The sequence below is a fragment of the Mustela erminea genome, chromosome 17 (assembly GCF_009829155.1).
Source record: "Mustela erminea isolate mMusErm1 chromosome 17, mMusErm1.Pri, whole genome shotgun sequence".
NCBI classification, from domain to species: domain Eukaryota; kingdom Metazoa; phylum Chordata; class Mammalia; order Carnivora; family Mustelidae; genus Mustela; species Mustela erminea.
The window spans coordinates 66258712-66282663 of NC_045630.1; the positions used below are offsets into that span (position 1 = coordinate 66258712).

Here is a 23952-nt window from a genome sequence, read left to right on the forward strand (position 1 = left end):
CGCTCTCTTGTTGCTATGGTAACACATCAACATCCAGTGCCGGCGGCGGAGGTGGCCGAGGCTCAGAGGACCGGCGTGCCGCTGAGATGGTGAGGTCCCGGGAGGACAAGGGTGGGGGCCCTCGTGTGTCCTGCACTGGGTTGGGGTTCTGAGCGGGGAGCGCGGGGAGCTGGGGAGCGCAGAAGATGAGTCAGGGTCTGGGGTCCGGAAGGGCCAGGGGCAAAGAGGACATCCCTATAAGAAGTAAGGGAAGTCCTGAGGAGGGTCCACGGGGGGAATTAGGGGTGGGGTCGACAGGGCTCCAAAACGTGGAAGGGTGCTAGCCTGAAAGTTGCCGAGAGAGGGACACTCTCTTTCCTCTCCGTCAGCCTAGAGCCTCCATGGACTGGGGACAGTGGGCGGTGATGTGGGACAACCGCCCGCGAGGAGGCTACATGCAGGTTATAGGACCTGCTGGGCCACAGCTAGCAGAGTGACAATGTGTAAGTCACCTAATGTCCCTGAGCGTCAGGTTTCTCTTCTGTTGGTGGGACCTTTGTTCCCGCACTAGGGCTCACGAAGTACTTGTGCTTTGAAAGGCCCTGGGGAGGGACCGGGTCTGCTCTAGCAGGCCTGGGCTTCCTTGGGGTGGGGAGGACCACGGAGTGGTGAGGGTTGACAAGGGCACCAGGCCCAGGAGGAGCTGTGAAGAGGTGTCCGGTTTCCAGTAAGGAACATGTTGGTCCCTGAGGGATGAGGGAGTGAGCCAGAAGGTAGGCACTAGAGCCTCGGGGTGTTGGAAGTAACGTAAGAACTTCTGGGGCACACCAGGGGGCAGAGATGGTGACCTGGGTATTCTGTGGACACATTTCATGCCCATAGGTCACGCTGCTTCTCTAGAACCAGTGGTTCCAATTCAGGGCCCCCAAATAGGGATTTCCAAGAACTTTGTTAATTATACACAAACCAGTCTCCAACCAATGCAGCTCCCAGTGTCTGAGGACTCCTTGTGGTGTGGCAGTGGGGGCCCCTCGCGGATATGTTTTATCACATAGTTATCCCGGGTTCTCCCCGGGGCTTCCTAAGTGCAGGGTGTAATCTGTTTATCTGGGACGGCCTAGCGTCACCTCAGGCATCCCGGCTGGCATCTAAGGGCACCCAGTAACGGTTACTTCCTTTCTTTCCAGTTTAAAACAATTCATATTTTCCAGTGCAAATGAATCAGCTGCACTTAGGCTGGACGTGTGGGAATTAGCAGATCGGGCTTCCCCGCCAAGGGCCACTCAGGGCAGGGGTCAGCCCACTGTCTGAGCACTTCTGAGATCCCTTGGACAGGACCGGGCCTGCAGGCACCTTTGGGAAGCAGTGGGTCGAGTTAGTGGTCTCCGCCTCCTAGCAGGCTGTGTGTGCGCGTGTGTGTGTGTGGCTGCTGCTGACCAGCTGTTGAGTGTGTTTGGAGGGATGAGGAGAGGTGGTGGCGGCCGTGGGGAAGGCAGGGGCCCAGGGAGGCGGAGTCCCAGGACTCCTACGGAAATGACGAATAACACCATCCTCCAGAAGGAGGCTCGGGACCTCTGTACTGACTAGGATGCCATCTTGTCTCCCATTTGAGGAAAGAGGTGCCCTAAGTGGATCACTCAGTAAAAGGCAGGAGCCGCGTGCTGGGGCACCCTCACCTTCTGGGTAACCACAGCCCACGGAAAGGGAAACAGCGTCGGGCTGAGAGCTGGAAGCTTGTCTTTGCTGGCCCCGATGAAGCTATATGCAAAAGGAGAACGGGGCGGCAGGGTGAAGAGGGCGTCCGGGGAAGGACGCCAGAGGTCTTTGTTCAGTCGGCAGGTGTTACCATTACGTCAGGGACACTCGCCAGCTGTCCGCGCCACCTGTGCCAGCCCCTTCTCACCGGATTCGAGCTGAACGTACGGGATCGGGGACATCCAATACTGCTGTTAAGGGCTACACCCTTCTGTTCAGAGTCAGGGACTAGCCCCAAGGCCAGTCCTTTTATTTGTTTTCAAATAAAAATACAGTGTGTTACCTACAAAAATAGTTACCGACTCAAAGGCAGAAAATTATTCTCTACGGGAACCGACGGAAGTTCGTAATGCTCACCCCAAATTTCTGATCAATGTTGTTTGGTGAACATTCTTTTAATACGCCCTTGGGGTGCATACCCTTCAAACAGATATTTTCGCAGGAAGAACTTTCATGGGTCTTCTCATCTGCTTTCTTCAGATCTCAATATGTTCTGGAGATTGTCCGTATCAATGACCGTGAAAACCGTCCGACTGACCCGCTCATCTTTTGGCACTGGAGCCTCTCCCCACATTCCTAGCAGTGGCCACATGCCTGCGGCCCTGGGGTGGGAGGGTATGCGAAGGGAGGGAATTAGCTGGGTCAGCAAGATGAGAACATCAAAGCGGAGCTGGCGTCTTTATCTGTCCCCCGTCCTCATCTTTGCCCGTGGAACTAGGAACTAGATGGGCTTGTCTCTGGGCGCTGCTCACCCTCTTGGGGACATTTATTTGGTGATCCAAGAAGTCACACCAGCCCCTCATTTCCTGAAAGAACCTTTTGGCTACCGTCTCTGGCCTAGAAGGATCTAACTTTCCATTTCTGCTTGGCTCTTCATTTTTTTCGAGTGCCGTTCCACAGTGACCTCCCTAATTCTTCTTGTTGCTCTTGGCCAAAGTGACCGTTCTAACCATGGTGCGTGGCTTGTGGCTTCAAAGTCAGCATTTCCTCAGTGAGGTTCCTCAGCCACCCAACCCTAGCCAGCGCAGTGCCTCCTCCGCCCCGCCCACTGGCCGCTTCTCTGTGCTCATCTCTTTTCCTTCCTCTGTTCCGACTTCTAGGCTCTGGCAGTGGACGGTCCCTTGAGTGGCTTCCTCTTGAGCTGGGTGCCAAGGGTGCAGGAAAGAGGTCACTCGGTGTCAGCCCCAGAGGAGCCTGTTGCCCGGTGGGCACCCGAGCAAAGGGCAAACCTGCAGGAGCCCTTGGAAAGAAACAGGAGAACACATACAAAAACAGTAATAATACTTTCCATCTGCCTTTCAAAGCCCCGTCACGGCATTATTTTCCACAGCGATTTGGAAGATGTGGGGTCGGGGAGGGGCCTGGAGTCAGGCGTGTTCTGGGGAAGCTTCCAGCTCAAGCTGGCCCGTGGCCCTCGAGGGGTCACCTTGCTTGGTTCCATTCATTCACGCTTCATCAAACGCGTGTCGAGCTCCTCTGACGTGCCAGGCACCCCGGCTTTTCCCGTACTTAGAGACGAACTCACCCCGTCCCTGCTGATCTGGTAGCTTCCACCTCTCCTCCTTCCCAGTGCTTCCCCTCAATCCCACTACTGCCAGGTCTGGTCGTTTCCTCTGGTTCTATTTTTGGTGGACAGGGGAGCAGTGGCTCACCACTAACCATGCAATAACCCTTCCGAGTCTGTTATTAGGCGTCCTCGGGGCTGTTATATTTACCTTTTAATAAACCCAAGCTTTCCTGCTCTGCCGTATTGGGGTTGCCTGGGGCTCTAAAGGGAGGCTCCCACCTCACTGGCCAAGAGCCAGTAAGCCTCTTGCTGGCTGGGGAGGCAGAGAGGGGCCAGGCTCACGCAGTGGTACTCAGCTGGTGAATCAACTGGTTTAGCGGTGGAGCAGGTGCCGGGGAGTCTGGTTGGTTAGGGCGGACGGGAGAGAGCTTTGGAAACACACTGTCCAGGGCTTACTGACCCGGAACGACAGGGTCCGTCTCCATGTCTACACTGTCCCCTTGACGGCTGCTGATTCCCAGGCTTGGGAGACCCAGAGTAGGTAGCTCATGCTGCGGGACATCTTAGCTTAGAGACTGGGGGGCAGGATGTCTCCTGCAGAGGGAGAGTGGGATCAGCTGGAGAGTAAGGCAGGAGATGCCCACAGTCCTCACCAAAGTCACCTGCCGGAGACAGACTCCTCTGAGGGCTGAGCTGGGCTGTGGGAGTGGAGGTCGTCTAGTGCTGTTAGGTGCAGACAACAGAGCCAGAACTCTGGTTCAAGTACAAGGGCACACAGGGAGGGGGTATTGGAGAGCTTCTGGCTGGGAAACTGTGCTTGGAAAATGGGGACAAAGGGAGGCCCTGCAACTGGAACCGGGGCCCAAATCACAACCCAGACCCGGTCTGGCCAGGTCCAGGCATGCGCCGCAGCCCGCCCAGCGCTGGCAGCTTCGTGGGGTGCTGCTGTGCGTCCTTATCAGCATGGCCCCAGACGCCGGCTGTGGCTGCTGCTCTGCCTCCGCCAGAGCTTCTCTGGGCTCTCCGGGTGCCACCAGCTCCCCTCTATCTCTGGCTCTGGAGATCTGTGCCCAGCCCTGTGCCCAGGCTCCTACATATCAGGGTTTACCCGGTGCTTCCCCCCAGTGGTGTCCCCACATGCCCACCTGCTTCTCCCCAGCACGGGCTGGTGAAGTGTTTACCTTGCCCAGAGTCCTGCCGGCCTCTCCGTACGCATGAGTCGACCTTTCCGCCTCTCCCTGCAGCCGCTGAGCACCGCTGGCGTCCTGAGCTCCGCTTCTACCGCTTCCAACAGGTCGAGGAATAGGACGCGCTATAGGACCAAAGCCGTGAGCTCCGAGGTGGATGAGAGCCTCTTTGGAGGGGTCAAGGTAACCAACCCCCAGCCCCTCCCGGCAGCTGGCTCCTGGAGGCAGTGGCCGACTGGCATTGCTCAGGATGAAGCCAGCCCTGGGCAAGCCGTCCCCTCCCCTGGTTGACTCTCAGAGGGAGACCGGAGCCGCGGCACGCTGGCACCTACTGGGGCCCTTGTGAACGGGGGCACCCGGCTCCCTGCACCCCTGCAGTCTTCACATCTGCCCTGTTGTGATGTCGGGGTTGGGGGGCTCTGCTGCAGAGAGCAGATCGCTGCCCAGTGAGTGCCCCAGGAGGAAGGCCTGTGAGGGCCACGGACGGAGCTCGCAGACCCGGAGCTACGCATGCCCCCCAGCCCGAGAACAGCGTTAGAGACAACCCCGGGTCCCCTCTCCCAGTGCTCCAGCAGCAGGGCTCATCCGCTCTGGGGAACCCCGAGCAGGTCTTCATGGGCCGGTGTGGTCCCCACTGAAAGGCCGACAGCGTCCTCCGTGCGGAGGGCGAGCGCCGGCTAGAGCATGACTCGGACTGTGGGACGCGCAGCAGGTGAGAAGGGGGAGGGCAAGGACGCAGGAGAACGGGACGCGGGGAGGGGGCGGCGAGGGACAGACAGACAGACAGAGAGACAGACGGACCGAGCCAAGGGCGGGAAAGATGCCGCGGCCGTGTGAGCGCCAGCACGGACGCCTCTGCACGCCGGGGGCCAGGAGGCGAGCGGATGTGTGTGCTCCTCGCTGTCCTCAGAGCCTAGAAGGACTCTCCGGGGACATCTGGGTGGCTCAGCTGGCTGAGCGTGCGACTCCTGGTGTCGGCTCTGGTGTGATCTCGGGGGTGTGATATCGAGGCCCCGCCCGCATGTCAGCTCGGCGGTGTGACCCGTGATCGTGGCAGTCGGCTTGGGGAGTCCTTCTCCCTCTGCCTCTGCCCCCCCCCAACCCCTGGGTGCTCTCTCTCTTTCAAGTAAATAAATAAATCTTTAAACAAACAAACAAACAAACAAACAGAACTTTCCAGAGATTTCAAGATGAACACCTTTCTCCCTTTATTGTTTTTCCTTATTTATTTGTTTATTTATTTATTTGGGAGAAAGAGAGAGAGAGCGATGAGCGAGCCCACGGAGGGAGAAGCAGGCTCCCCACTGCGCAGGGAGCCCGATGCAGGGCTCGATTCCACCACAGAGCCAAAGGCAGATGCTTAACCGACTGAGTCCCCTAAGTGCCCCGCTGTTCTCCATTTAGAAGACCCCCATCTGCAACTGTTTTCTATCGACGGGGAAGGAATCGAAGGAACATACCCTCACTTACAGACAGGTTCTGATTTGGGCCCCGGGGGTGACGAAATGTTTTGGAAATGGCCAAGTTCTCCAGGTGTCCGTCGTCCAGTGGGCTCACAGGAGGGGCCGTCAGAGACTTGCCCGTTCCTGGCCCTTGGGCCTCCTTGCTGGGGGAGTCCGAGGTCTCTCAAGCCGGCAGCAGGGGGCAGGAGCGGTCTGTGGCGCCCCAGGCGCGCCCTCTTGGAAGCACATGGACAGCAGGTGGCAGCAGCGCTCTGGGGACGCTCTGTGCAAAGGGCCCTCAGGACCCCAAGGCCTCCCCCCAAGGCCGGCCGCTAGCCTCCATGCAGGATCACCGTCACTGCATTCATGAGACAAAATTCTCTCCTGTGTCCAGAATTTTCCTGAAATAAGTGGTTTCATTTTCTTATTATCTGACTCCTTCGATGAAGGTCGGAATGTTTCGAAAAAAACAAAACAAAGCAAAACATGCATTTAATAAGTATTCCCGCTAATTCTGACTCCCTGACATGCTCACCGCACTCCATTTGGCCATTTCTAACGTCCTCCAGGTGATTTTTTTCGGGGGAGCCAAAGTAAATTAATCGTAAGGAAAGACTGAAAATTTCGAATATCATAGGTCGGATGAGTCTGTAACAAATTGTATTAACTCAAGTCACAATGTGGTCCGAGAGAGATCATTATTTCTTCTTTCCTAAATCATGAAGGGGGAGCAACGAGAGACCCCAGATTTTCATCCCTGATGGTTTTAGGTTAGGAATGGACACAAGCTAGCCACTCCCCTCCCCATCCATCCAGGACTATCTGCGCGAGACACGGGAGGGCCCTGCTCTCAGATGGGCTGGTCAGGAGGAACGCACACAGCCACGGTCAAGGGCAAAGCCGTGTGCTGCTTCCTCAGTGCCCTGGAGACTCTGGTGGTCCTGAGGTCTGGGCCCCAGCCAGCCTTCTCTGCCACCGGATGGGCTGGAAGAAAGCGGGGAAGGCTGCCCTTGAGGAAGTTGGGATGGACCCGTAGGATGTGGGCTGACCAGCTTCTAAGCTGTCCTTCCTGACCCCACAGCCTCAGGCCCAGAGCGACAGCCCCATCGTGCTCCTCCGAGATAAGCATGCCATTAGGAAGACGCTCACGGCCCTGGGCTTGGAGAACAAGCCGGAGACCATCCAGCTCATCACCCGAGACATGGTCCGGGAACTCATGTGAGCACCCAGGGCACAGGGCCTGCCTCCCCATCCGGGCCTGCGTTTCTGCTGAGAACCTGAGCAGGGAGAGTGGCCGTCTGGTCTCCTCCAGAGAGCCCAGCCCCACTTCTGTCCTGTTCATCTCCCCCGTTCGCTTCCTGGCTGTCCTTCCTCGGCATCCGGCCTCTCTCGTTTCTCTGCCTCTTGTATCGATTCTTGCCTTTGCCTTCGGCCCCAGCTCCTTCCTCTTCCCTGTCTCCTGGCTGTGGAGGGACCCGTGGGACCGCGAGAGGCGCCGTGCGTGGTGGGTCCTCGCTGAGCCCTCCTTAGTGCCCTTGGTAGAGGGAAACGGTGCAGATGAGCCAACGCCTTCTGGCTGCACCAAGAATCTGAAGTGAAGGGAAACTGACCAGAGGCTAATCGGGCCCCGGGCTTCTTCCCAGGCTCTGAGGCCAGAAGAGAAAGTTCCCCGGGTCTCTCGGGTTCCTTTGGGATTGGCATAGCCTGGCTTCCTGACTGGAGCTGCCCTCTTGCTTGGCACCCCTGTGGGTTATCAGCAGTGGGAACTGAGCTGTCGCTGGGCGCGGGTTGGTAGGGAGAGGTGAGCTGCTCTCTTGGAAACCGTCCTCCCAACTCTGGGTTCGCCCTCGGGGAATCTGAGCGCCCAGGAAGTGCCGTCTGTGTCACGAGCCCAGGGACACGGAGCGTGGTCTAGTCAGCCGTGGTGGCAGATGGCCATTCATGGTCCGCGCCATCCTGTAGCTCCCGTGGGGTGAAGGAAGGTTCCTTCTTGGCATGGTCTAGTCCGGCAAGCGTGAGATCCGTCCTGGTCAGTCCAGGTCCCATGACAAGCCCCGGATCCACTCACTCATTCAGTCTTCCTCCTGGACTGCCCACCAACACACACCACACACACACACACACACACACACACACACACACACACACACACGTTTTACGAGATGAGGTTTCACTTCCTGCCTCAGACCGGCTGCGTCTCATTGCTGTGTCCCTGTTAAAGGGCCTCACCCAGAAGCAGCTTCGTTCCTGGCCCCTGCTGCTGCCGTGGCCTCCACCTCCAGTGCCTGTCGTTTGTTTGTAATCATTATAATTAGCTATTGGTTTGTTGAGTGTGCTGGGCGGCTCGGAGGAGAGGTCCCCAGACATGCCTCTGACTGTTGTTGATCACAGATTTTAATTAATATTTAGGGTTCAAAGCTTCTCTCTGGGCCGGATGGACCAGCATGCTTGGGTTTCTCATAGCATCCGTTTCAAACTGGGCTGGCGTCCCCCTGCCCTTTTTATGTCATCCTTGAGGAATAAGCTATTTTAAAAGTCTAGTTCACCAGCGCGGTTTTGAGGTCTCCCCCTGGGCTCAGCACGGCACCGGGGGGCTGTGCGGCCACTGTGGCCAGTAGAGGCTGCGTCCTGGGGGAGCCCACGGGCCATGCCTGGGGGTGGGGACACAGCCCAGTCCATGAGGGCAGAGCGTGGTGGCCTCCAAGGAGGTTGGCTCTCGGCCTGGCTGGGAGAACTGGCCTATGTTTACATGGTGGGGAGGTTCTCTGATGGGTGCACAGAGAAAGTGACACACGTACTAGGCCTTTTAGTGAAAGCCCTTAAAATGTCTCTGTTTGGCTCATCCCTCACCTGGGGCCCTTTCTCCCCAGTGGGCCAGGGGTGCAGCGGGCGGTCTCTCCTGCCATTGGAGTGGCACTGTGGGACACGGGCCGTGACGGGGGAGGGGTGACGGGGCCCGCCTGAGCACCGGCAACACTGTGCTAAGAGCTTCCCTGCGCCTCCCCACTGACTGCCATCCCCTGGGGCAGCGTTCCTGCCAAGGATCCCTCCGGGGAGTCCCTCATCATGAGCCCTGAGGAATTTGAGCGCATCAAGTCGGCATCCCACGTCCTGACCAGAGAAGAGCTCGAGGCCAGGGAGCAGGCCTTCAAGAAGGAGAAGGAGGCCATCGTGGTAGCTGCCCGCCCCCGGCCCTGATCTCTGCAGATGGGAGGGGGAGCTGTGGTCTGGGGGCCCTGGAAGGAGGCGTGAGTGAGTGCCTCGTGGAGACCAGAGACATGGTAGCGTGGACACCAGGTGTGGGAAGAGCTGGGGGCCGGGGGTGGGGTGAGGAGGACGCCAGGCTCGGAAACTTCTGGGTTCTGCTAGCAGGACGGGCGCAGCCACATGCTGGTGGGGGGGGGTCCCACTGGGTGGCCTGTGGTAGCTGGGCCAGCGCCTCTGGCAATCCCCCGCTGATCCAGACCGTCTCCTGTAGGACGCGGTGACCAAGCGCAAGAAGATCATGAAGCAGAAGGAGATGGCGCGGAGAAACAGCGAGAAGCTCAGTGACCTGGAGGAGGCGGCCCAGGAGAGGGCCCGGAGCCTGCTGCAGAGAGCCAGCGCGCTGCGCATGGAGCAGGAGGAGGAGCTCAAGGACATGAGCAAGGTGGGGATGTCCGGGCTCTGACAGCCCGGCTCCAGATGGACTTTGGGCAAGGAGGGGGTGACGGGTGGGGGGCTGGCGGAGGGGGGCTGTTGCCGCCGTGAGAGGGAGGAATGGCCCTGCCGCGTGCTAGCTGTGTGACCTTCAGCCGGTCACTCACCCGCCCTGGGCCCCACTTTCTTCCTGGGTCAGACCACTTAGCAGGGTGATTGGCGGGGAGAACTGAGCTCTGCCAAGTGGGGACCTGCCTTCTGTTTCTCTCCCGCGGGCTCAGTCGTGGCTGCATGTGGGGCCCTGGGAAACGGGCTTCTCCTCAGGAAGAGGAGAAACCAAACTAAATCAAGTCCTTCCTTTAGCTGAGAGCGAGAAGACCGGAGGCTGGGGTGGGTATTTGGGTTCTCATTTGCATGTGGTTCACTTCCCAAGCAAATGAACCCTACTGACGCCCAAGCCCGTCATCTACACCTTCTCTCCCAGGCCGATCTGTCCTCATGCCTCCTCTTGTTCTCTGGTGCTTTCACTTGGTCGTTCTCGTGGACGGCTGTCCCCCGACTGTCACGTCGGGTAGCTTGGCCTCTGCATGAGGATTTTAGTTTCCCTGAGAAGTAGAGCAGATGTTGGGGTTCATGGGTCCCTAAGGAGGACCTTGAATCTCTGCAGTTTTGTGGAAATTTTATGTTATGTATACAAGTGAATCTTAAGGAGGACAGAGCCCATGGCTTCCCTCGTACTCTCAAAAAGTGGTCCATGGCCCCCCAAATACGAAGACCCAACGCCCCGAAAGGTACTCGCATGGCTTCTCCTTGCAGGACTAGCACTTTGCAGGAGCCCAGTAAGTGCCAGTGCAGAGCTATAGTCAGGGCACGGGAGCAGAACGACGCTCTTGCTCTCGCGGGCTTGCGCGCGGCTGCGCGTGTGTCCAGCGCACTCCGTAGCACCCTGCTCCCGTTTCCCCCTCCAGCTCCCTCACCCCGCGATGCGTCCCTCCCTATCTTCGTGCCTAGACCTGGTGCCACCGTGTCATTCCACCCCCCCCAGATCATCCTTAATGCCAAGTGCCACGCCATCCGGGATGCCCAGATCCTGGAGAAGCAGCTGATTCAAAGAGAGCTGGACGCAGAGGAAAGGCGACTGGACCAGATGATGGAGGTGGAAAGGCAGAAATCCATTCAAAGGCAGGAGGAGCTGGACCGGAAGAGGAGGGAGGAGAGAATCCGGTAAAGCGGTGGTTTTGGCATCTCCCTCCCTGTCATTTTCATGCTTCTCTAGGTCCTTGTCAAGAGGGAAGAGAAAGGGTCGTTGCCGCCATCTATTAGGATCTCAAAACCTCACGAAGAGATTCACAGAACCACAGACTTTCTTAAAGCTGATTCCTAAGATCACAGCAGGAGCTTCACAGGCGGCCCCAGCGCAGCCTCACCCCCCGCCTTCCCCTGCCGTCCCCTTTGCGCTCTGCTGCCCCAGCACACCTGGACTGCTCACGGTTCATGCTGTGGTCGTTCCTTCCGCTTTTAGTACACTCGTCTTTCCTTTTCCTCTGGAAAACGCTTTCTCTTCCTTTAGTACGTGGCTTTGCTGTCGCCTCCCCTGGAAAGCGCGCTCCCCCCAGCAAGCAGGCTTGGGGGCTCCCTTGCGTGTGCCCCGCCACACCGTGTTTATACCCCAGCACATGGCTTCTTGCGCTGGGACTCTCTGGCCCTCACCGGAGGCCTGCACGCTCACGGAGGACAGCACTCCTGGCGTGGTTCATTTCTGTAGCTCCTGGAACTAGCGCACTGTTTGGCCTGTGGCAGCTGCTTAACACACATTAGAGGGATACATTCAGTCCCCTTCCTTTTGCAGAGAAGGACAAGTAAATTTACCCGAGCAGGTAAGTTATTTACCAAAACGACAAGTAGATTGACCAGAACAGGTAAATCACAGAATCCCAGGGTCCCGGGTCTAGAACGTCAACCACAGAACGCGAGCGTCACCTTGAACCACCCTGACCGGCTCTGCTCTCTCCCGCTCTGATTCTGTGCTCTTGAACCATTCATCTCTGTGCCTCCAGTAGGTACCTGCTCGACTGTGGCAGGCTCCCTATAAATGTGGATTTAATGGCTAAGTGGCTCTTCATCTTCTGCATAAACAGCTCCAATTAAAGAAAAATCTCTGCCCCATTAGGCCGCTCTAATGACCTGAGCTGGTCCTTACGCCGAGCCCCAGCCTGCTGCCGTGTAACTCTTTTACTCATTCCTCCCGCGTATTTCATCTGGAGTCATGAAGCCATTCAAGTGCTCCACTTGAACGGGCACCCCATTGTCCTTCCTCTTGATTCTTACCTTACCCCGTGTCTTCTCTCATTCTCCCAGCCTTTACTCATACATCATGGGGTCTGGATGCTTCCAAGTTTATTGCCATCCAGCAGCACCTAGGGAGTCACTGGCAGCAGCACAGATTGTAGACTCCAGGCTCTCTGCTTTTTACTGAGTGGGGAGGCTTGTTCAGACCCAGCCCTGTCCGCCCGCGGTGGGGGAACCGTGGCACGTGATAGCGAACGCAGTGGGTGTGGGAGACGGGTGGGAGACAGGACACACCGGGTGCTAGCAGGAGCCCCGGAGGAAGGAGAGGTCCTGGGCTTTCTAAATCTGTGACGCTGGCAGAGGAAGCTAGCTCCCCACGGTTGCTCCGGGAGGGTTTGGGAGGTGGTAGGATTTCAGAAGCTCTTGACCCACTGAAAGGCAGAAGGTATGTTGCTGATGTGGGGTGCAAACAAAGGGGGGGGGAGTCTCAAGACGGGCAGCTTGCGAGAGGAGAGGACAGCCCCTCACGACACTCGACACTTGAGGACTTTGGTCCGGGCTCACGTGTAGGAGGCGCTTGTCCCATTGTCCCTGCGACACCTCCCATCTCGGTTATTTGGGTGGAGGTTGGAGCAGAGAAATGTGGGTGTGGGTTTCTAAGCCCCTGCGGTACCGTTCACCCCTAGAGGAAGACGGCACATCGTGGAGCAGATGGAAAAGAACGAGGAGGAGCGGTCGCTGCTCGCCGAGCAGCGGGAGCAGGAGAAGGAGCAGATGCTGGGATACATGGAACAGCTCCAGGAGGAGGATCTACGGGTAACGGGCCAGACAGATAATGCCAGCTTCCACCAGCAACAGGGACAAAGCTCTCCGGGTTTGGGGGTGTCAGGGGGTGGACCGATTTGCTCTCAGGCCCGTGCTCACTTTGCAAAACCATCACTGTCAGCTTTTATGGCCATGTTGAACGTTCATTTGGCTGTGGCACCATACCGGGGGTCGAGCCGGGATTTGGACAGCTATCCTCTGCCTCCTGGGGACTTGGGGTCTGAGACCAACGCATCCACAGGCATGGACACAGAAAGGAAATACACAGCTCTATGCATTGCACCAGTAAACATAGGGATGTTTCCTGGCTTTTCGCAGCTGGTTAGAGATGTGATACATTTTGTAGATGTCTTAGCCCTCCCTGTCTTAGGCTCAGGCTCCCTGCTGTTCCCTCATATCAAGTACACAGCATCTGAGTGTGGTTAATAGTGTGAAGGAGCCAACCCCCCCCCCTCAATAATCTAGATAAGATTAGCAGGCATTTCCATTGCAAAAGAAATGACGACATGCCTGCTCAGACCAAATAGACGTGAAGAAACCCTCTTCTGTTTGCCTGCTCCGGTCTGTTCCAATACAGGGACCCCTCGCACGTGGGGGGCCGGGCGAGCCTTGGGGTTTTCATTCTTTCTGTCCCCCTCAGGTTTTTACCTTTGAAAATTTTTATACACACAGACACGTTGAAAGAATTGTATCAGACCCGTCCACGCTTCATCTAGATTTCATGATGAGATGAAGGTGAATCTGCCTTCGTTGTTTGTCCCTTTTCGGGGCATTTCTGTATTCTGTTACTGTGAAAGTCTTTGACAGTGAGTTGCGGACATCTTGAGACTTTGCTACTAAACGCTTCAGCCCTCGCCTCTGAAGAACAGAGACGTTCTCTTACCAGTTCTCTCACCATTACAGCTGTTTCATTCCCTCCTCCAAAAATGGAATCCAACGGAATCCAGTGTCATTTAATACTTAATTCACATTCAGATCTCCCCAATTGTTCTAAAAATGTATTTTTAGTTTTCTTTTTTTCCAGCCAGGATCCATTCAGGTTCCCTGCCTTGCATTCACCTAAACCTCTTTCATCTACTTTGACCTAGAAGAATTCTCTTGTTCCTTCCTTCCTTCATTTTTGGGCACCCAGGCCAATTGGCTTGAAGAGTTCCCTCCATTCTGATCTGTCAGATTATTTCCTCATGGTGTCATTTGACTAGTGGGACACGCATTCTTCAATTTTTCTCCTCTTCCCCCACGATAATGGACAGTGGGGTTGTCATCTCCCAGTGATCTGATGATGGTGGAACCAACAGAAACAACAACATGGAAAGTAAATAAATAGGCAAAGAAGTAAGTCAATACATGACGGTATACTTGTCCTACATCAGCATTTGGCAGGTTTCCCAGCTGTGCTGGTCAGTGGGATTAAATAACGCGTGGGTCCCATCGGCGGGACCGACCCTGGAGGGAAGCTGGGAGAAAGGAAGGGAAGAAAGGGAGAAGAGGGAAAGGAGTGGGGGGTCACTGGGCCGGTGGGGAGAAGTGGGGCGAGTGAGGAGTAGGCCCGGGAAGGGTGAGGGAACGCCGGCGGCCGGCAGTCACGCACCACCCGCCGGGGGGGAGGCAGGCAGCACCGCGCAGATCTGGTGCAGAAGGCTCTCCAGGAGGCCTGAACGTGGCTGTGAGTCAAGCTTGGGGAGAGCCAGCAGCGTGGTCTCCGGATGAGTCAGCGGAGAAGCCGGCCTGAGGAGGAGCTGGAAGCAGAGGGTGGGGCATAGCCTTTGAGGAATGGAGGGAGCCGGGGACAGCGTGTGTGGGGAGTTGCTGCGTGGAAGAATTTGGAGGAGAGTTGGAGGTCGGTGGGAGGTCATCGGTGGGCCAGCTGCCGAAAATTCTACACTGGGGCCTGGGAATGTGCTCTGCTGATCATCCGGGGCTTTGAAAGGCTCAGGATCCTTCCTTAGAAGGAAACTTGTCACTCAAGGTCACGCTGGTACCCTGACCTCCATCATTCATTGTCTCTCTCTGTGTCTACTGGTTTTCCCCCCATTTTCTCACATGCCACTCACTTTGGTTCCCCCTTTCCTTGTTTTAGTTTATTATTTGTTGTTTTCCTCTCATCGGGCTATGCATGTTGCCAGGGAAGACAGGGAGTGTGACATGGTCCCCATCCTCTGGCTGGGACAGGATAAACACACAGGAAGGAAGGGGGACCGACAAGGCAGTGCCTAACCAAATCCCAGGAGGTGTGGCACCGTCTTAAGGGCAGAGGGGATTCAGAAATGAAGAGAGAACTGGAAGCTGGGGCAACGTTCCCGAGAAGATTGGAACTTGAATTCGGAAAGACCAGGTTTCAAAATTCTGGTTCTGGATTTTGTTAGCTGGATGGCCCTGGACAAGTAAATCTGGGGCCTCATCATCTTCATCAGCACGAGAAAAATAACAGATTCTACCTTTCAGGGCTTGGGGCTGTATCTGGGTTTCCGAGATAGGCTATGTAAAGTGCCCAGTGAATAGAAAATACTCAATGAGGGCGATACTTCATTATTTCACTCCTCACTATTGAACAGAGGCCAGAAGCCAGGGTTTGACGGCGAGAGGGAAACAGAAGGCAGGGGAAAAGACCAGGAACAATGGGTAGAACTTCGCTTGACATGTGGGAGACACTGGGGAGAATTTTAAGAGCCTCCTCTTCCCTGAGAGTGTGTAGAAATCATCTGAGCCAGGTTGCCACCAAGCCAGCTGGGTACAGACTGAGAAGAGGCCATTCGGCTGCGAGGGGTCATTGATGACGCTTGGGAGAGCTGCTTTACCAGAGGCTAGTGGCAGCAGCTGGCTTGCAGATGTGCCCCTGCCCTTGTGTTTCTGTCTTCATGGGCCAGTGTCTCTGGGTCTTGTCCCCTTCTACTGGGAGGCTCTCTTCCTTCTGATGCCAGGACATGGAACGGAGGCACCAGGAAAAACTAAAGATGCAAGCTGAGATTAAGCGCATTAATGACGAAAACCAGAAACAGAAGGCAGAGCTACTGGCTCAGGAGAAGCTGGCGGACCAGATGGTGATGGAGTTCACCAAGAAGAAGATGGTAGGTTTCTGATGCCTGGGACTTCTGGCCATGGGGAGTGGCCAGGTGAGATCTAGGGGACTCACGACAGAAAGCCGTGTGTCCGTTCCCGAATTCATGTCCTTTGTTCAAGGGCCTGGCTCCTCCTCCTCTTCCTTTTGGCCAGTGGTTCATTAGGCTGGAAGGGACACCCAAATTAGGGCATTATATCCTCGTTAACACCTTTGATTAGAAGTTGAATGAGGGTCAGTTACAGGCCGGGGAGAAGATGAAAACTATTGGGGAAAGTAAAGTTTTGTGGATTCCTCATGGAAAGCATAATTACATCCCCAGTAATCAGAGATCACCTGCCCTATAAATTTCTTGTGACAATTCTGCTATTGGGCGTCCTGTACTGGGGGCTAGACTTTGAGAGGAGAGCTTCTCCCACCGCGGCTGTGGGAACTCCAAGCACAAATGCAGTGCGGGGCAGAGAGCGACACCGCTCATAGGGACCCGGAGATGCTGCTGTGACTCAGGGGCCAGGCTGAGTAACGGAGTGACTGGGGGCAGTGAGAGGTGGAGGGCGAGAAAAGCTTCTAAGCCCAGTTTAGATGGAGTGAATATGGGGTTACACAGAAAGAGAAGGACTGAACGTGGCAGGAATGTTATTCCGTTCTTCATGTGTTGGTCCTGCCTCCCCTGCTAGTTTCGAGACTCCATGGTGACAGAGAGCACATCATACTTTTCTCCGGTAGGGGTGACAGGCAGGAAGATGGGTGCGCTCTGAAAAGGCGTATTTGGTATGGCCATATGCTCCGAACGCAAACCTCAGAAAATGAAGGTCAACCAAGTGTATGTTTGGGCTTTGGCTTTCTTATTGGATGCTGGGATATGCAGGCAGCAGAGCAAGAACACATACGGGGACAAGGGTGGTTGGTGCCTAAGAATGACCACCCAACTCCATTCATTGAAGGTGAAGACTGTGCATGGGCTCTGTGCTAAGTGCTTTCCCTGTGGGTCTCGTCAAGCCATTACAATCCTGTCACTGAGTGATTCAAAATATCCTATGCGCTTCCCTGTGTGTCCAGTATGAGCCTGGGCTGAGTAACGGTGTGGACTTTGTGCAGAGCTCAGCCGCCGTTTCCTGGTGGGTGAAGGTGGTGAGATGAGCCGGTCAAGTGCAGGAGCTGCTGAACAGGTTGGCTGGCTGCAGCAGACCTGATGATGGTCATGGTCAGAGAGGAGGTGGTGAGGAGGCGGGTTGCTGAGAGCAGTTGCTGGGGATACCTTGAACCTTGAGCAGAGTTGGAAGCACGGAATGAGGAAGAGTCACCATAGATTTCTGAGACTAGGGCCTGTCTTCGTACGTGGAAAGAACATCGGTGGGAGGAGCCACAGGATAGGCCACCAGCCACTGCCAAAGGGTTGGGCACTTGGGCATGCCCACAGCCCGCCCTAAGTACCAAGTGTATCCCAAGTCCATCCCTGACCTCACAGTGGTCTCTCTTCTTATAGCCGGGGCTGCCCCTTTAAAGCTAGGGGCAGAGATTGGTTGTGGAAACCTCCAGAGTTCCGTGCCCCGCCGTCTACGGGGGAGGTGGAACAGAGACCAGCTTTGACACCCAGCTCATAATCAGGCAACTCGCTGGGCTGCCCTGGAGTCTGGGCAGGTAGAACGGTGGTTATAGAACGTTGTTTAGGGGAGGATCCTATTTCCACTCAGCTCAAGTCATTCGTCTTATGACTACCCAAGAATGGCGGTTGGGAGGCTGGGTTGGGGAAGATCTTAGGGGTATGTCTGTTCTTTCAGAGAAGTGGCAAAGGGAGCTACCTTTGATGGTTCACTCCTTTCATATCTGCTAACCGCAGTGGGACTGCCCAAAGCATGGTTGGCCATTCGCCCAGGGACTAATGAAATAACTTCCACCTGCTGCACTTTACAAGACAGGCGGGCTGCCACAGCTGTTACTTGTAGAAACGTGACCCAGTGGCCTTGAAACTTAGACATTGTCTGCAATGCAGTGGAAGGGACATGAAGGCTGGGCTTGGGATACCTGTGTTCAAATCCTCTTTGGTAGTTGACTACGGGATCTTGGGCAGGACCCTTGATCTGTATGAATGTCAGTTTCCTCATCTATAAAACCTGTCCCACAAAATGTTGTAGGGGCCCTCTGGGATCCTATAGGAGGAAGCATTTTGTAAACAATGAAGGATTTTCCATGCTAATTGACTTTGGTCATGCATTGCTAGTTATTTTGCCCTACTTTAAAAAGAGTCAGGGAGTGATACGGGAGATACTGGACAGACTGTGGCAGGAACTGTTTCTCTGCAAGGCTGGGGCAAGGGGAACCAATCTACAAGACCTTTTCTTCCTGGCAGGCTCGAGAAGCAGAGTTTGAGGCTGAGCAGGAGAGAATACGGAGGGAGAAAGAGAAGGAGATCGCTCGTCTGAGGGCCATGCAGGAGAAGGCCCAGGACTACCAGGCAGAGCAGGTACCTTCTTAGTCTCAGCTTCCTTGAGCCTCTGCAACCCCTTAACTATTCCCTTGACAGCCTGCAAAATCGACCTGAAGGACAGAGATGTGGAAGAGAGGGTGCAGGTTACCTAGACTTGAGTCATCTGAGGGCAAAGGGGTGGGCTGCCCCAGTGCCTGGTGCAGCGAGAACAGGGCAGGGTGTTACATGCTGAAGATTCAAGAGAAAGTTTTCGGCTGCTGTGAAAAGAACTTTCGACCTTAACTCTCACTGGAAAGTGTCACCAGAGGAACTGTGGTGCCTCCATCATTAGTGGTTTTTAGAATGAGAGGTGACTGCAGGATCGCCTGGAAGTGTTGGAGATACAGGGAAAGAACTGGGATCAGTGGTGGGAGAGGACAAGCCAAGACACCTCAGGGTATCTGTCAACCAGAAAGTTCTACAAGAGTCCATGTGCTCTACCTTGCACTCTCCCTTGCTCTGTACTCTTCCTTGCTCTGTACTCTACTTTATAGTCCATCTTGCTCTGTACTCTACCTTGTACGCTCCCTTGCTCTGTACTCTACTTTATAGTCCATCTTGCTCTGTACTCTACCTTGTTGCCAGGGAAATTCACAGCTCTTCTCAAAGAAGGCTGTGTCAGATCCTGCGGTTGGCATCTTCCTAAGGTGCCCTGCTGGTACCGAGGTCAGTTTGCACCCTCGCAGGTCTCCCCACCCTCTCCTTTCCCAGGACGCCCTGCGCGCCAAGCGCAACCAGGAGGTTGCAGACAGGGAGTGGCGCAGAAAGGAAAAGGAAAATGCACAGAAGAAGATGGAGACAGAGGCCAAACTACGCAGCAGCCGGCTGGAGCAGGTGGCTTTCAAGGAGCACAGTCTGGCCGTTCAGGTGCAACGGGACCGGGATGAGTTTGAGAGGATTCTTCGGTAGGTGGGGCTGGGCGCCTTGGCTTCCTTTCCTCGTAGTGTGGCAGGGGTGGCCTCTACTGGGTGGAGAGGATCTTCCTGGCATGTCCACAGATGGATGTGTGTTCATCTTGCCTGGGGTGGTAGAGTCATTCCAATGAGATGAACAGCTGAAATGGGCAAAGACGAAAATTGAAAGCCAAGAATGTTCTGATCAGAGATTTGGAAAACAGCACCTGGACATGTCTAAGGAACTGGGTATTACTGGTGTGAGTAAAAGTGTCTATCTTGTCCCTCTGCCCTCCCCTGCTTCCATGTCCCCCCTGCAAGTTAGGGATGAAGCTGCAGCAGGGGGGGTGAGGAGAGAAAGAGAGGCGTTCCAGCACCGAGGTTCTGGGTCCCTGGAGAAGAGCCTGGTTGGGGGCTGGGGCCTTTGCCATTCATTTGATAAATATGTATGAAGCACATAAATTCAGGACTCGGTGCTGGATTGTCTGGGAGGTATTGGAGGTGAGCAAAAGGCTGTCCTTGCCCAGTCATGTGGGAGGAGGCAGAAGACTCATATTTGGAGAGACCTCACCTCTATTTATGCATCTGGCCCGGCCGGCCTGCTCCTCATCCTTTTATTTTTGTTCTCTTTTGGCTCCGTGATAATCCCCACCCATAAGTGGAAGTGAAGAGCTCATGCCCGTCGCTGTCCCCGCCCCGCGTCCACCCCCAGAGCTGCCAGCAGCCACAGCTGCTCTGGCGTCTGTCAGTCAGATCTGCCACCGCCAGACCCGGCCCCTGGGTGCTCCCCTGGCTCTGTTCCGGCCTAACTGGGAATGACTCCTTTCTTGCTCTGGTTCAAAATCTGTAAGATCAGAAGCTTTCAAAGGAAACAAACAAAACCGGAAGGGGGAGGGTGTAGATGCAAAATTAAAGAAATTCCATTTAGGTGAGTGGAGATGTGATGGTGCAGCTTGGCTTTCTGGTCTACCTGCTCTCAGTCCTTGGCATTGTCCCAGGTACTTGCCAGGCCAGCTCTGGGCCCCCTCAGCCCCCACCCCCACCCCGTCCAGGGCCCCCAGCTAGAGGCAGAGCCAACCTGTAGGAATCTCCATCCTTGCCAGAGCCAAGTTCCTGGTCTTTTACCAGGGCCCCTAGCCTGCCCCCACTAGCTGTGGCGCCCTTTGGCTCTGTAGCTTTCCTGGTTGGTACCGGGCCCTCAAGGGTCGTGCCATGGTCTCTGGAAGCCTGCTGAAGGAGGCAGCTTCCTTGATGGCCCCACAGATTCCGCCCCTGGGCTCCAGACTGCCTTTCAGATGTCTGCCATCACCGACCTCTCTGCTCTTGGACACCCCCGTTGCCTTTAGCAGGGAGTAACAAATATTAATGAAAAGGAATTAAGGGTCCTACTTTTGTCACTGACTCATTTGTCCCTTCTTCACTTTGTTTGCCCAAAGCATATGCACTAGCCGGTTAGTAAAGTGAGATCAGCCCTTTGGAGACATTCCGCTTCACCTGATCTTCTAGGTGAGCGTCTAGACCTGGTGTCCCTGGGGACACGTGACCATCAGCGTGACTGTCTTCAAGCGCTCCGAGCATTTCTGCCATAGCCAGCAATCCAGGTTTTCCTATGTCAAAAACATGACCTTGTAGACGGCCTCTCTAGGGGCTTCCTGCTTCTGGGGAGAGGGATGCCTTTGCCAGGCAGCCCACTGACTAAGCAGTGATAGCTGACCTACCCTACCCGGTGGCTCTTAGAGATGTCCGGGAGCTCTCATAGAGCCCTGAGACCTGGGCTCTAACCCCACAGATTCTGATGTAACTGGTCTGGGGTGAGTCCTAGACAGCTGTAGGTTTTAAAGCTCCTGGGTTTCTGTAAGACAGCAGGCTCCAAGGTCATGGCCCTAATCCCATGTAGTGACTAGACTTTTACTGCCTGTCAGCCCAGGGGCTCCCTAGTGTGACACATAGGCTTCCATTTCCAGCCTGTTTTGCTGCTCGTGAAATAACAGAACGCCATTCTCTATATAGGAAAATACATGGTCAAGGCCAAGAGGTGGGGCTTCCTGTTATCACGGAGGAGTCTGAGTGGTTGGGTTTGGAGTCTAAACAGAGGAGTGAGGAAGTCGGCAGGTGTCTCCTGGTGGACTGGGGGGGGGGTGCGGTGTCCTCTGGGGCAGGTGCAGCACTGGGAGGTGGTCCTGGGCAGCTGAGCTCAGCGTTTCCCCTGAGATGTGAATACATTTCATTCGAGGTTTTTTGGAACCCGTCTGGCCCACATTGGCTGCTTTCTCCAGGGTATCGGGGCCGGTGAAAACCCCCTTGTGGGGAGGTTCCTCTGAAGAATCTGGAGAGCTGGAGGAGCCGGAGCACTGAGAGGTCCTGGGGCAGCTCCTTCCTCCTTCCAGCAAGTGGCAGAATGCTGTCACCAACACCAGCGCTTTTCAGTTCGGAGCGTCCCCTTTGCAGTTTGTTGATGTCATTGCTACTGCTCCTGGGAAGGGAGGAAGGAGATCTCGGTGTCTTAGAACCAGCTAGAGAGGAGCTGTGCATTGTTGCAAAAGAGAAGAGCTGGAAACATAGTTTCTGATGGGTGAGCCCCTGAGTGCAGGCCAGCTACGGAATTTGCAGGGCCTGGGGGTTCCCTGGTTCAAATAAGTATGAAGAATTTCAAAACAGTGATGGAAGAGCAGCAGTAAAGCAATGTGGGGCCCTTCTAAGCATGGACATAGAGTCCTGTGCCCCACAGCGCCAGGCCTGGCAGAGGAGAGGGGCCGCATGCCCAGAAGCAGCTTGGAGGCTGATGTCTGAGCCACAGAAGACGGTGGGAGTGGGCAGGGCTCTGAAGCGCGTCCCCTGGAGAAGCCCTTCTGGAAGGCTTCCTCAGTGCCTCTCCTCGCTGGGCCAGCTCAGCCTAGTGCATTTGGCAACCCGTGTCCCTCCTCCAGGGCTCAGAGAGAGCAGATCGAGAGGGAGAGGCTAGAGGAGGAGAAAAAGGCCATGGGGCGCTTGTGGCATGCCAACGAGCTCAGGCGCCAGGTGCGCGAGAACCAGCAGAAGCAGGTGCAGGACCGCATTGCCACCTTCGAGGAGGGCCGGCGCCTCAAAGAGGAGGCCCAGAAGCGGCGTGAGCGCATCGATGACATCAAGAAGAAGAAGATGGAGGAGCTGAGGTGCGCTGCAGCTCCCGCCTCCCGCTGCCTCTCCCGTCTCCCCCTCCACCCCAGGGCAGGGCATGTGGAGTCAGGGGACCGAGGGCGTGACACGTGCTCTGGGAGGGCCCTGCGGCTGAAGGCTCTGGGACAGGGGCTGCCTGGCTTTCTGGGAACTCCGAGGCGGGGGGCTGGAGCCTTGGGGAGAACGAGTTTGTGGGGTGGATTGTGGGGGCAGGGGTGGGGGCAGCTCCCAGGTTCTGTAAACCCCCCACAGGGTCTGCTTCCTGCGTCCCCGTCACACCTGCCCTGTGTCCCCCTGCAGAGCCACCGGTCTCCCCGAGAAGTATTGCATCGAAGCGGAGCGCAAAGCAAACATCCTGCCAGCCGCCTCTGTGAACTAGGGGAGCCTCGGTGTCCCCGGGGACGCCCGCGGAGATAGGCTCTGCCCAGCCTCTGGGCGTCCATAACTGCCACTATCCTAGACATTTTATAGTTACAGATTAAATTGATTCTACTTAATTAAGCCACAGTCCAGCTTTCTTGGGGGCCTGTGGCTGCCAGGGGCAGGGGGTCCTGCGCTGAGAGCCCAGTGGGCCGTGGGAGCGGAGGTCATGGGTGGTGTCATGTTCTGGGGTGGGGGACGGAAGTGTGCTCTCTGCGGGTGGTCCCTCCTAGCCTCACAGGCCCTTTGCCCTGGGTCCCCTGACTTTTTTCGGACCCTGGCGACATTGCCTTTACGTCCACCTACAGCACAGCCTTGCTCTGGCTCTTTTCCGTGCCTGGTTCAGAGGTATTTCGGGGCGGGGGGCTAGGGCTGCTCTCTCCAGGAGGGGCAGGGTCAGGCGGGAGCAGGGCTTCAGACGCAGAGCTCTATGGGGCACCTGTAACTCAGATCACACCTGTGCGGGGGGTGCGTGTGCACCTGGGGCGTACCCTCGGGCTCTACCCTCCCCGCCAGAGTCCCACAGACACCTGCTGTCCCCTCAGGCACACCCAGGGCCCCACTCCTCACCCAGACCCGGCTGCCGCCTCACTGGAGCGGCCGGCCGGGCTCTCCTCGCTCGGCCTCACGCTGACGGGTGGGGCTCCCCATGGTCCTTGTTGCCTGCGTCAGCCTGCCTCTGTTTCCCCCAAACCCTCTCAGTCACTCGGTCCCTCACTCAAATGCTGCTTGGGTGTCTCCTTCGTGGGGTCCACGCTGGGCCCCCAGTGCCGCAGACCTGGGTCCACCATATGTCTTGTGCCTTTAGAATAGTCTCGGCTCCTTTGGAAGCAGCCTGATTCCCAGGCCCCTTGGGGGCTGCAGAGCTGTGGTCCGGGTGTAGAGCCATTTTTCCGTTTTGTGTGCCTGGGGCATGGGGAAGGGCTTGCCTCCCAGCTCCCAGCCCTCGGGGCCACCCTGCCCCCTCAGTGCTCCGTTCCTCCAATCCAGAGCCCAGCCTTGCCGCCCTCGATGGGCCCAGCACAGAGGAGGCAGAGAGCGGCAGCTGGGCGCGTCCTGAGTGTTTACAACGCCAGGTTATAAGGGCCTCGGGCAAGAGTCCTCTTTTCATAGGACCCAGGGAGAGTGGGCGGGCAAGCTGCTCCCTGGGCTTCCTCCTCCTCAGAGAAGCCTCTCCAGGGCCCTCTCCACCTGCCCCGCCCCAACCAGGCTAGCTGCTGGGGAGGGTGGTGCTTACCCTCCTGTTCAGTGTCCCCAAGGACGCCCGTCCTACCTGGGGAAGCTGCTCCCTTCCTCCCAGAGGCTTTGGAAAGACGTGGTACTCCCCCAGGATGG

The 23952-nt window shown here is 56.3% G+C and overlaps 1 protein-coding gene across 5 annotated transcripts; it reads left to right on the forward strand.

The window, feature by feature from the left end:
- Window positions 1-22686, forward strand: CFAP45 (cilia and flagella associated protein 45). Of its 5 annotated transcripts, none has more exons than XM_032318737.1 (12): window positions 1-89; window positions 4536-4611; window positions 6952-7088; window positions 8900-9044; window positions 9349-9519; window positions 10555-10733; window positions 12485-12614; window positions 15545-15691; window positions 18032-18145; window positions 18860-19053; window positions 21969-22193; window positions 22498-22686. In XM_032318737.1, the coding sequence occupies exons 1-12, from the start codon at window positions 16-18 to the stop codon at window positions 22574-22576; spliced, it is 1671 nt and encodes a 556-aa protein (XP_032174628.1). In that variant the 5' UTR covers window positions 1-15; the 3' UTR covers window positions 22577-22686. The 5 variants fall into 5 exon arrangements, with proteins under 5 accessions (XP_032174628.1, XP_032174632.1, XP_032174630.1 ...); XM_032318738.1 differs by having other exon boundaries at window positions 15-89; window positions 4486-4611; XM_032318741.1 differs by lacking the exon at window positions 18860-19053 and having other exon boundaries at window positions 22498-22587.
- Window positions 22687-23952: the final 1266 nt, after the last annotated feature.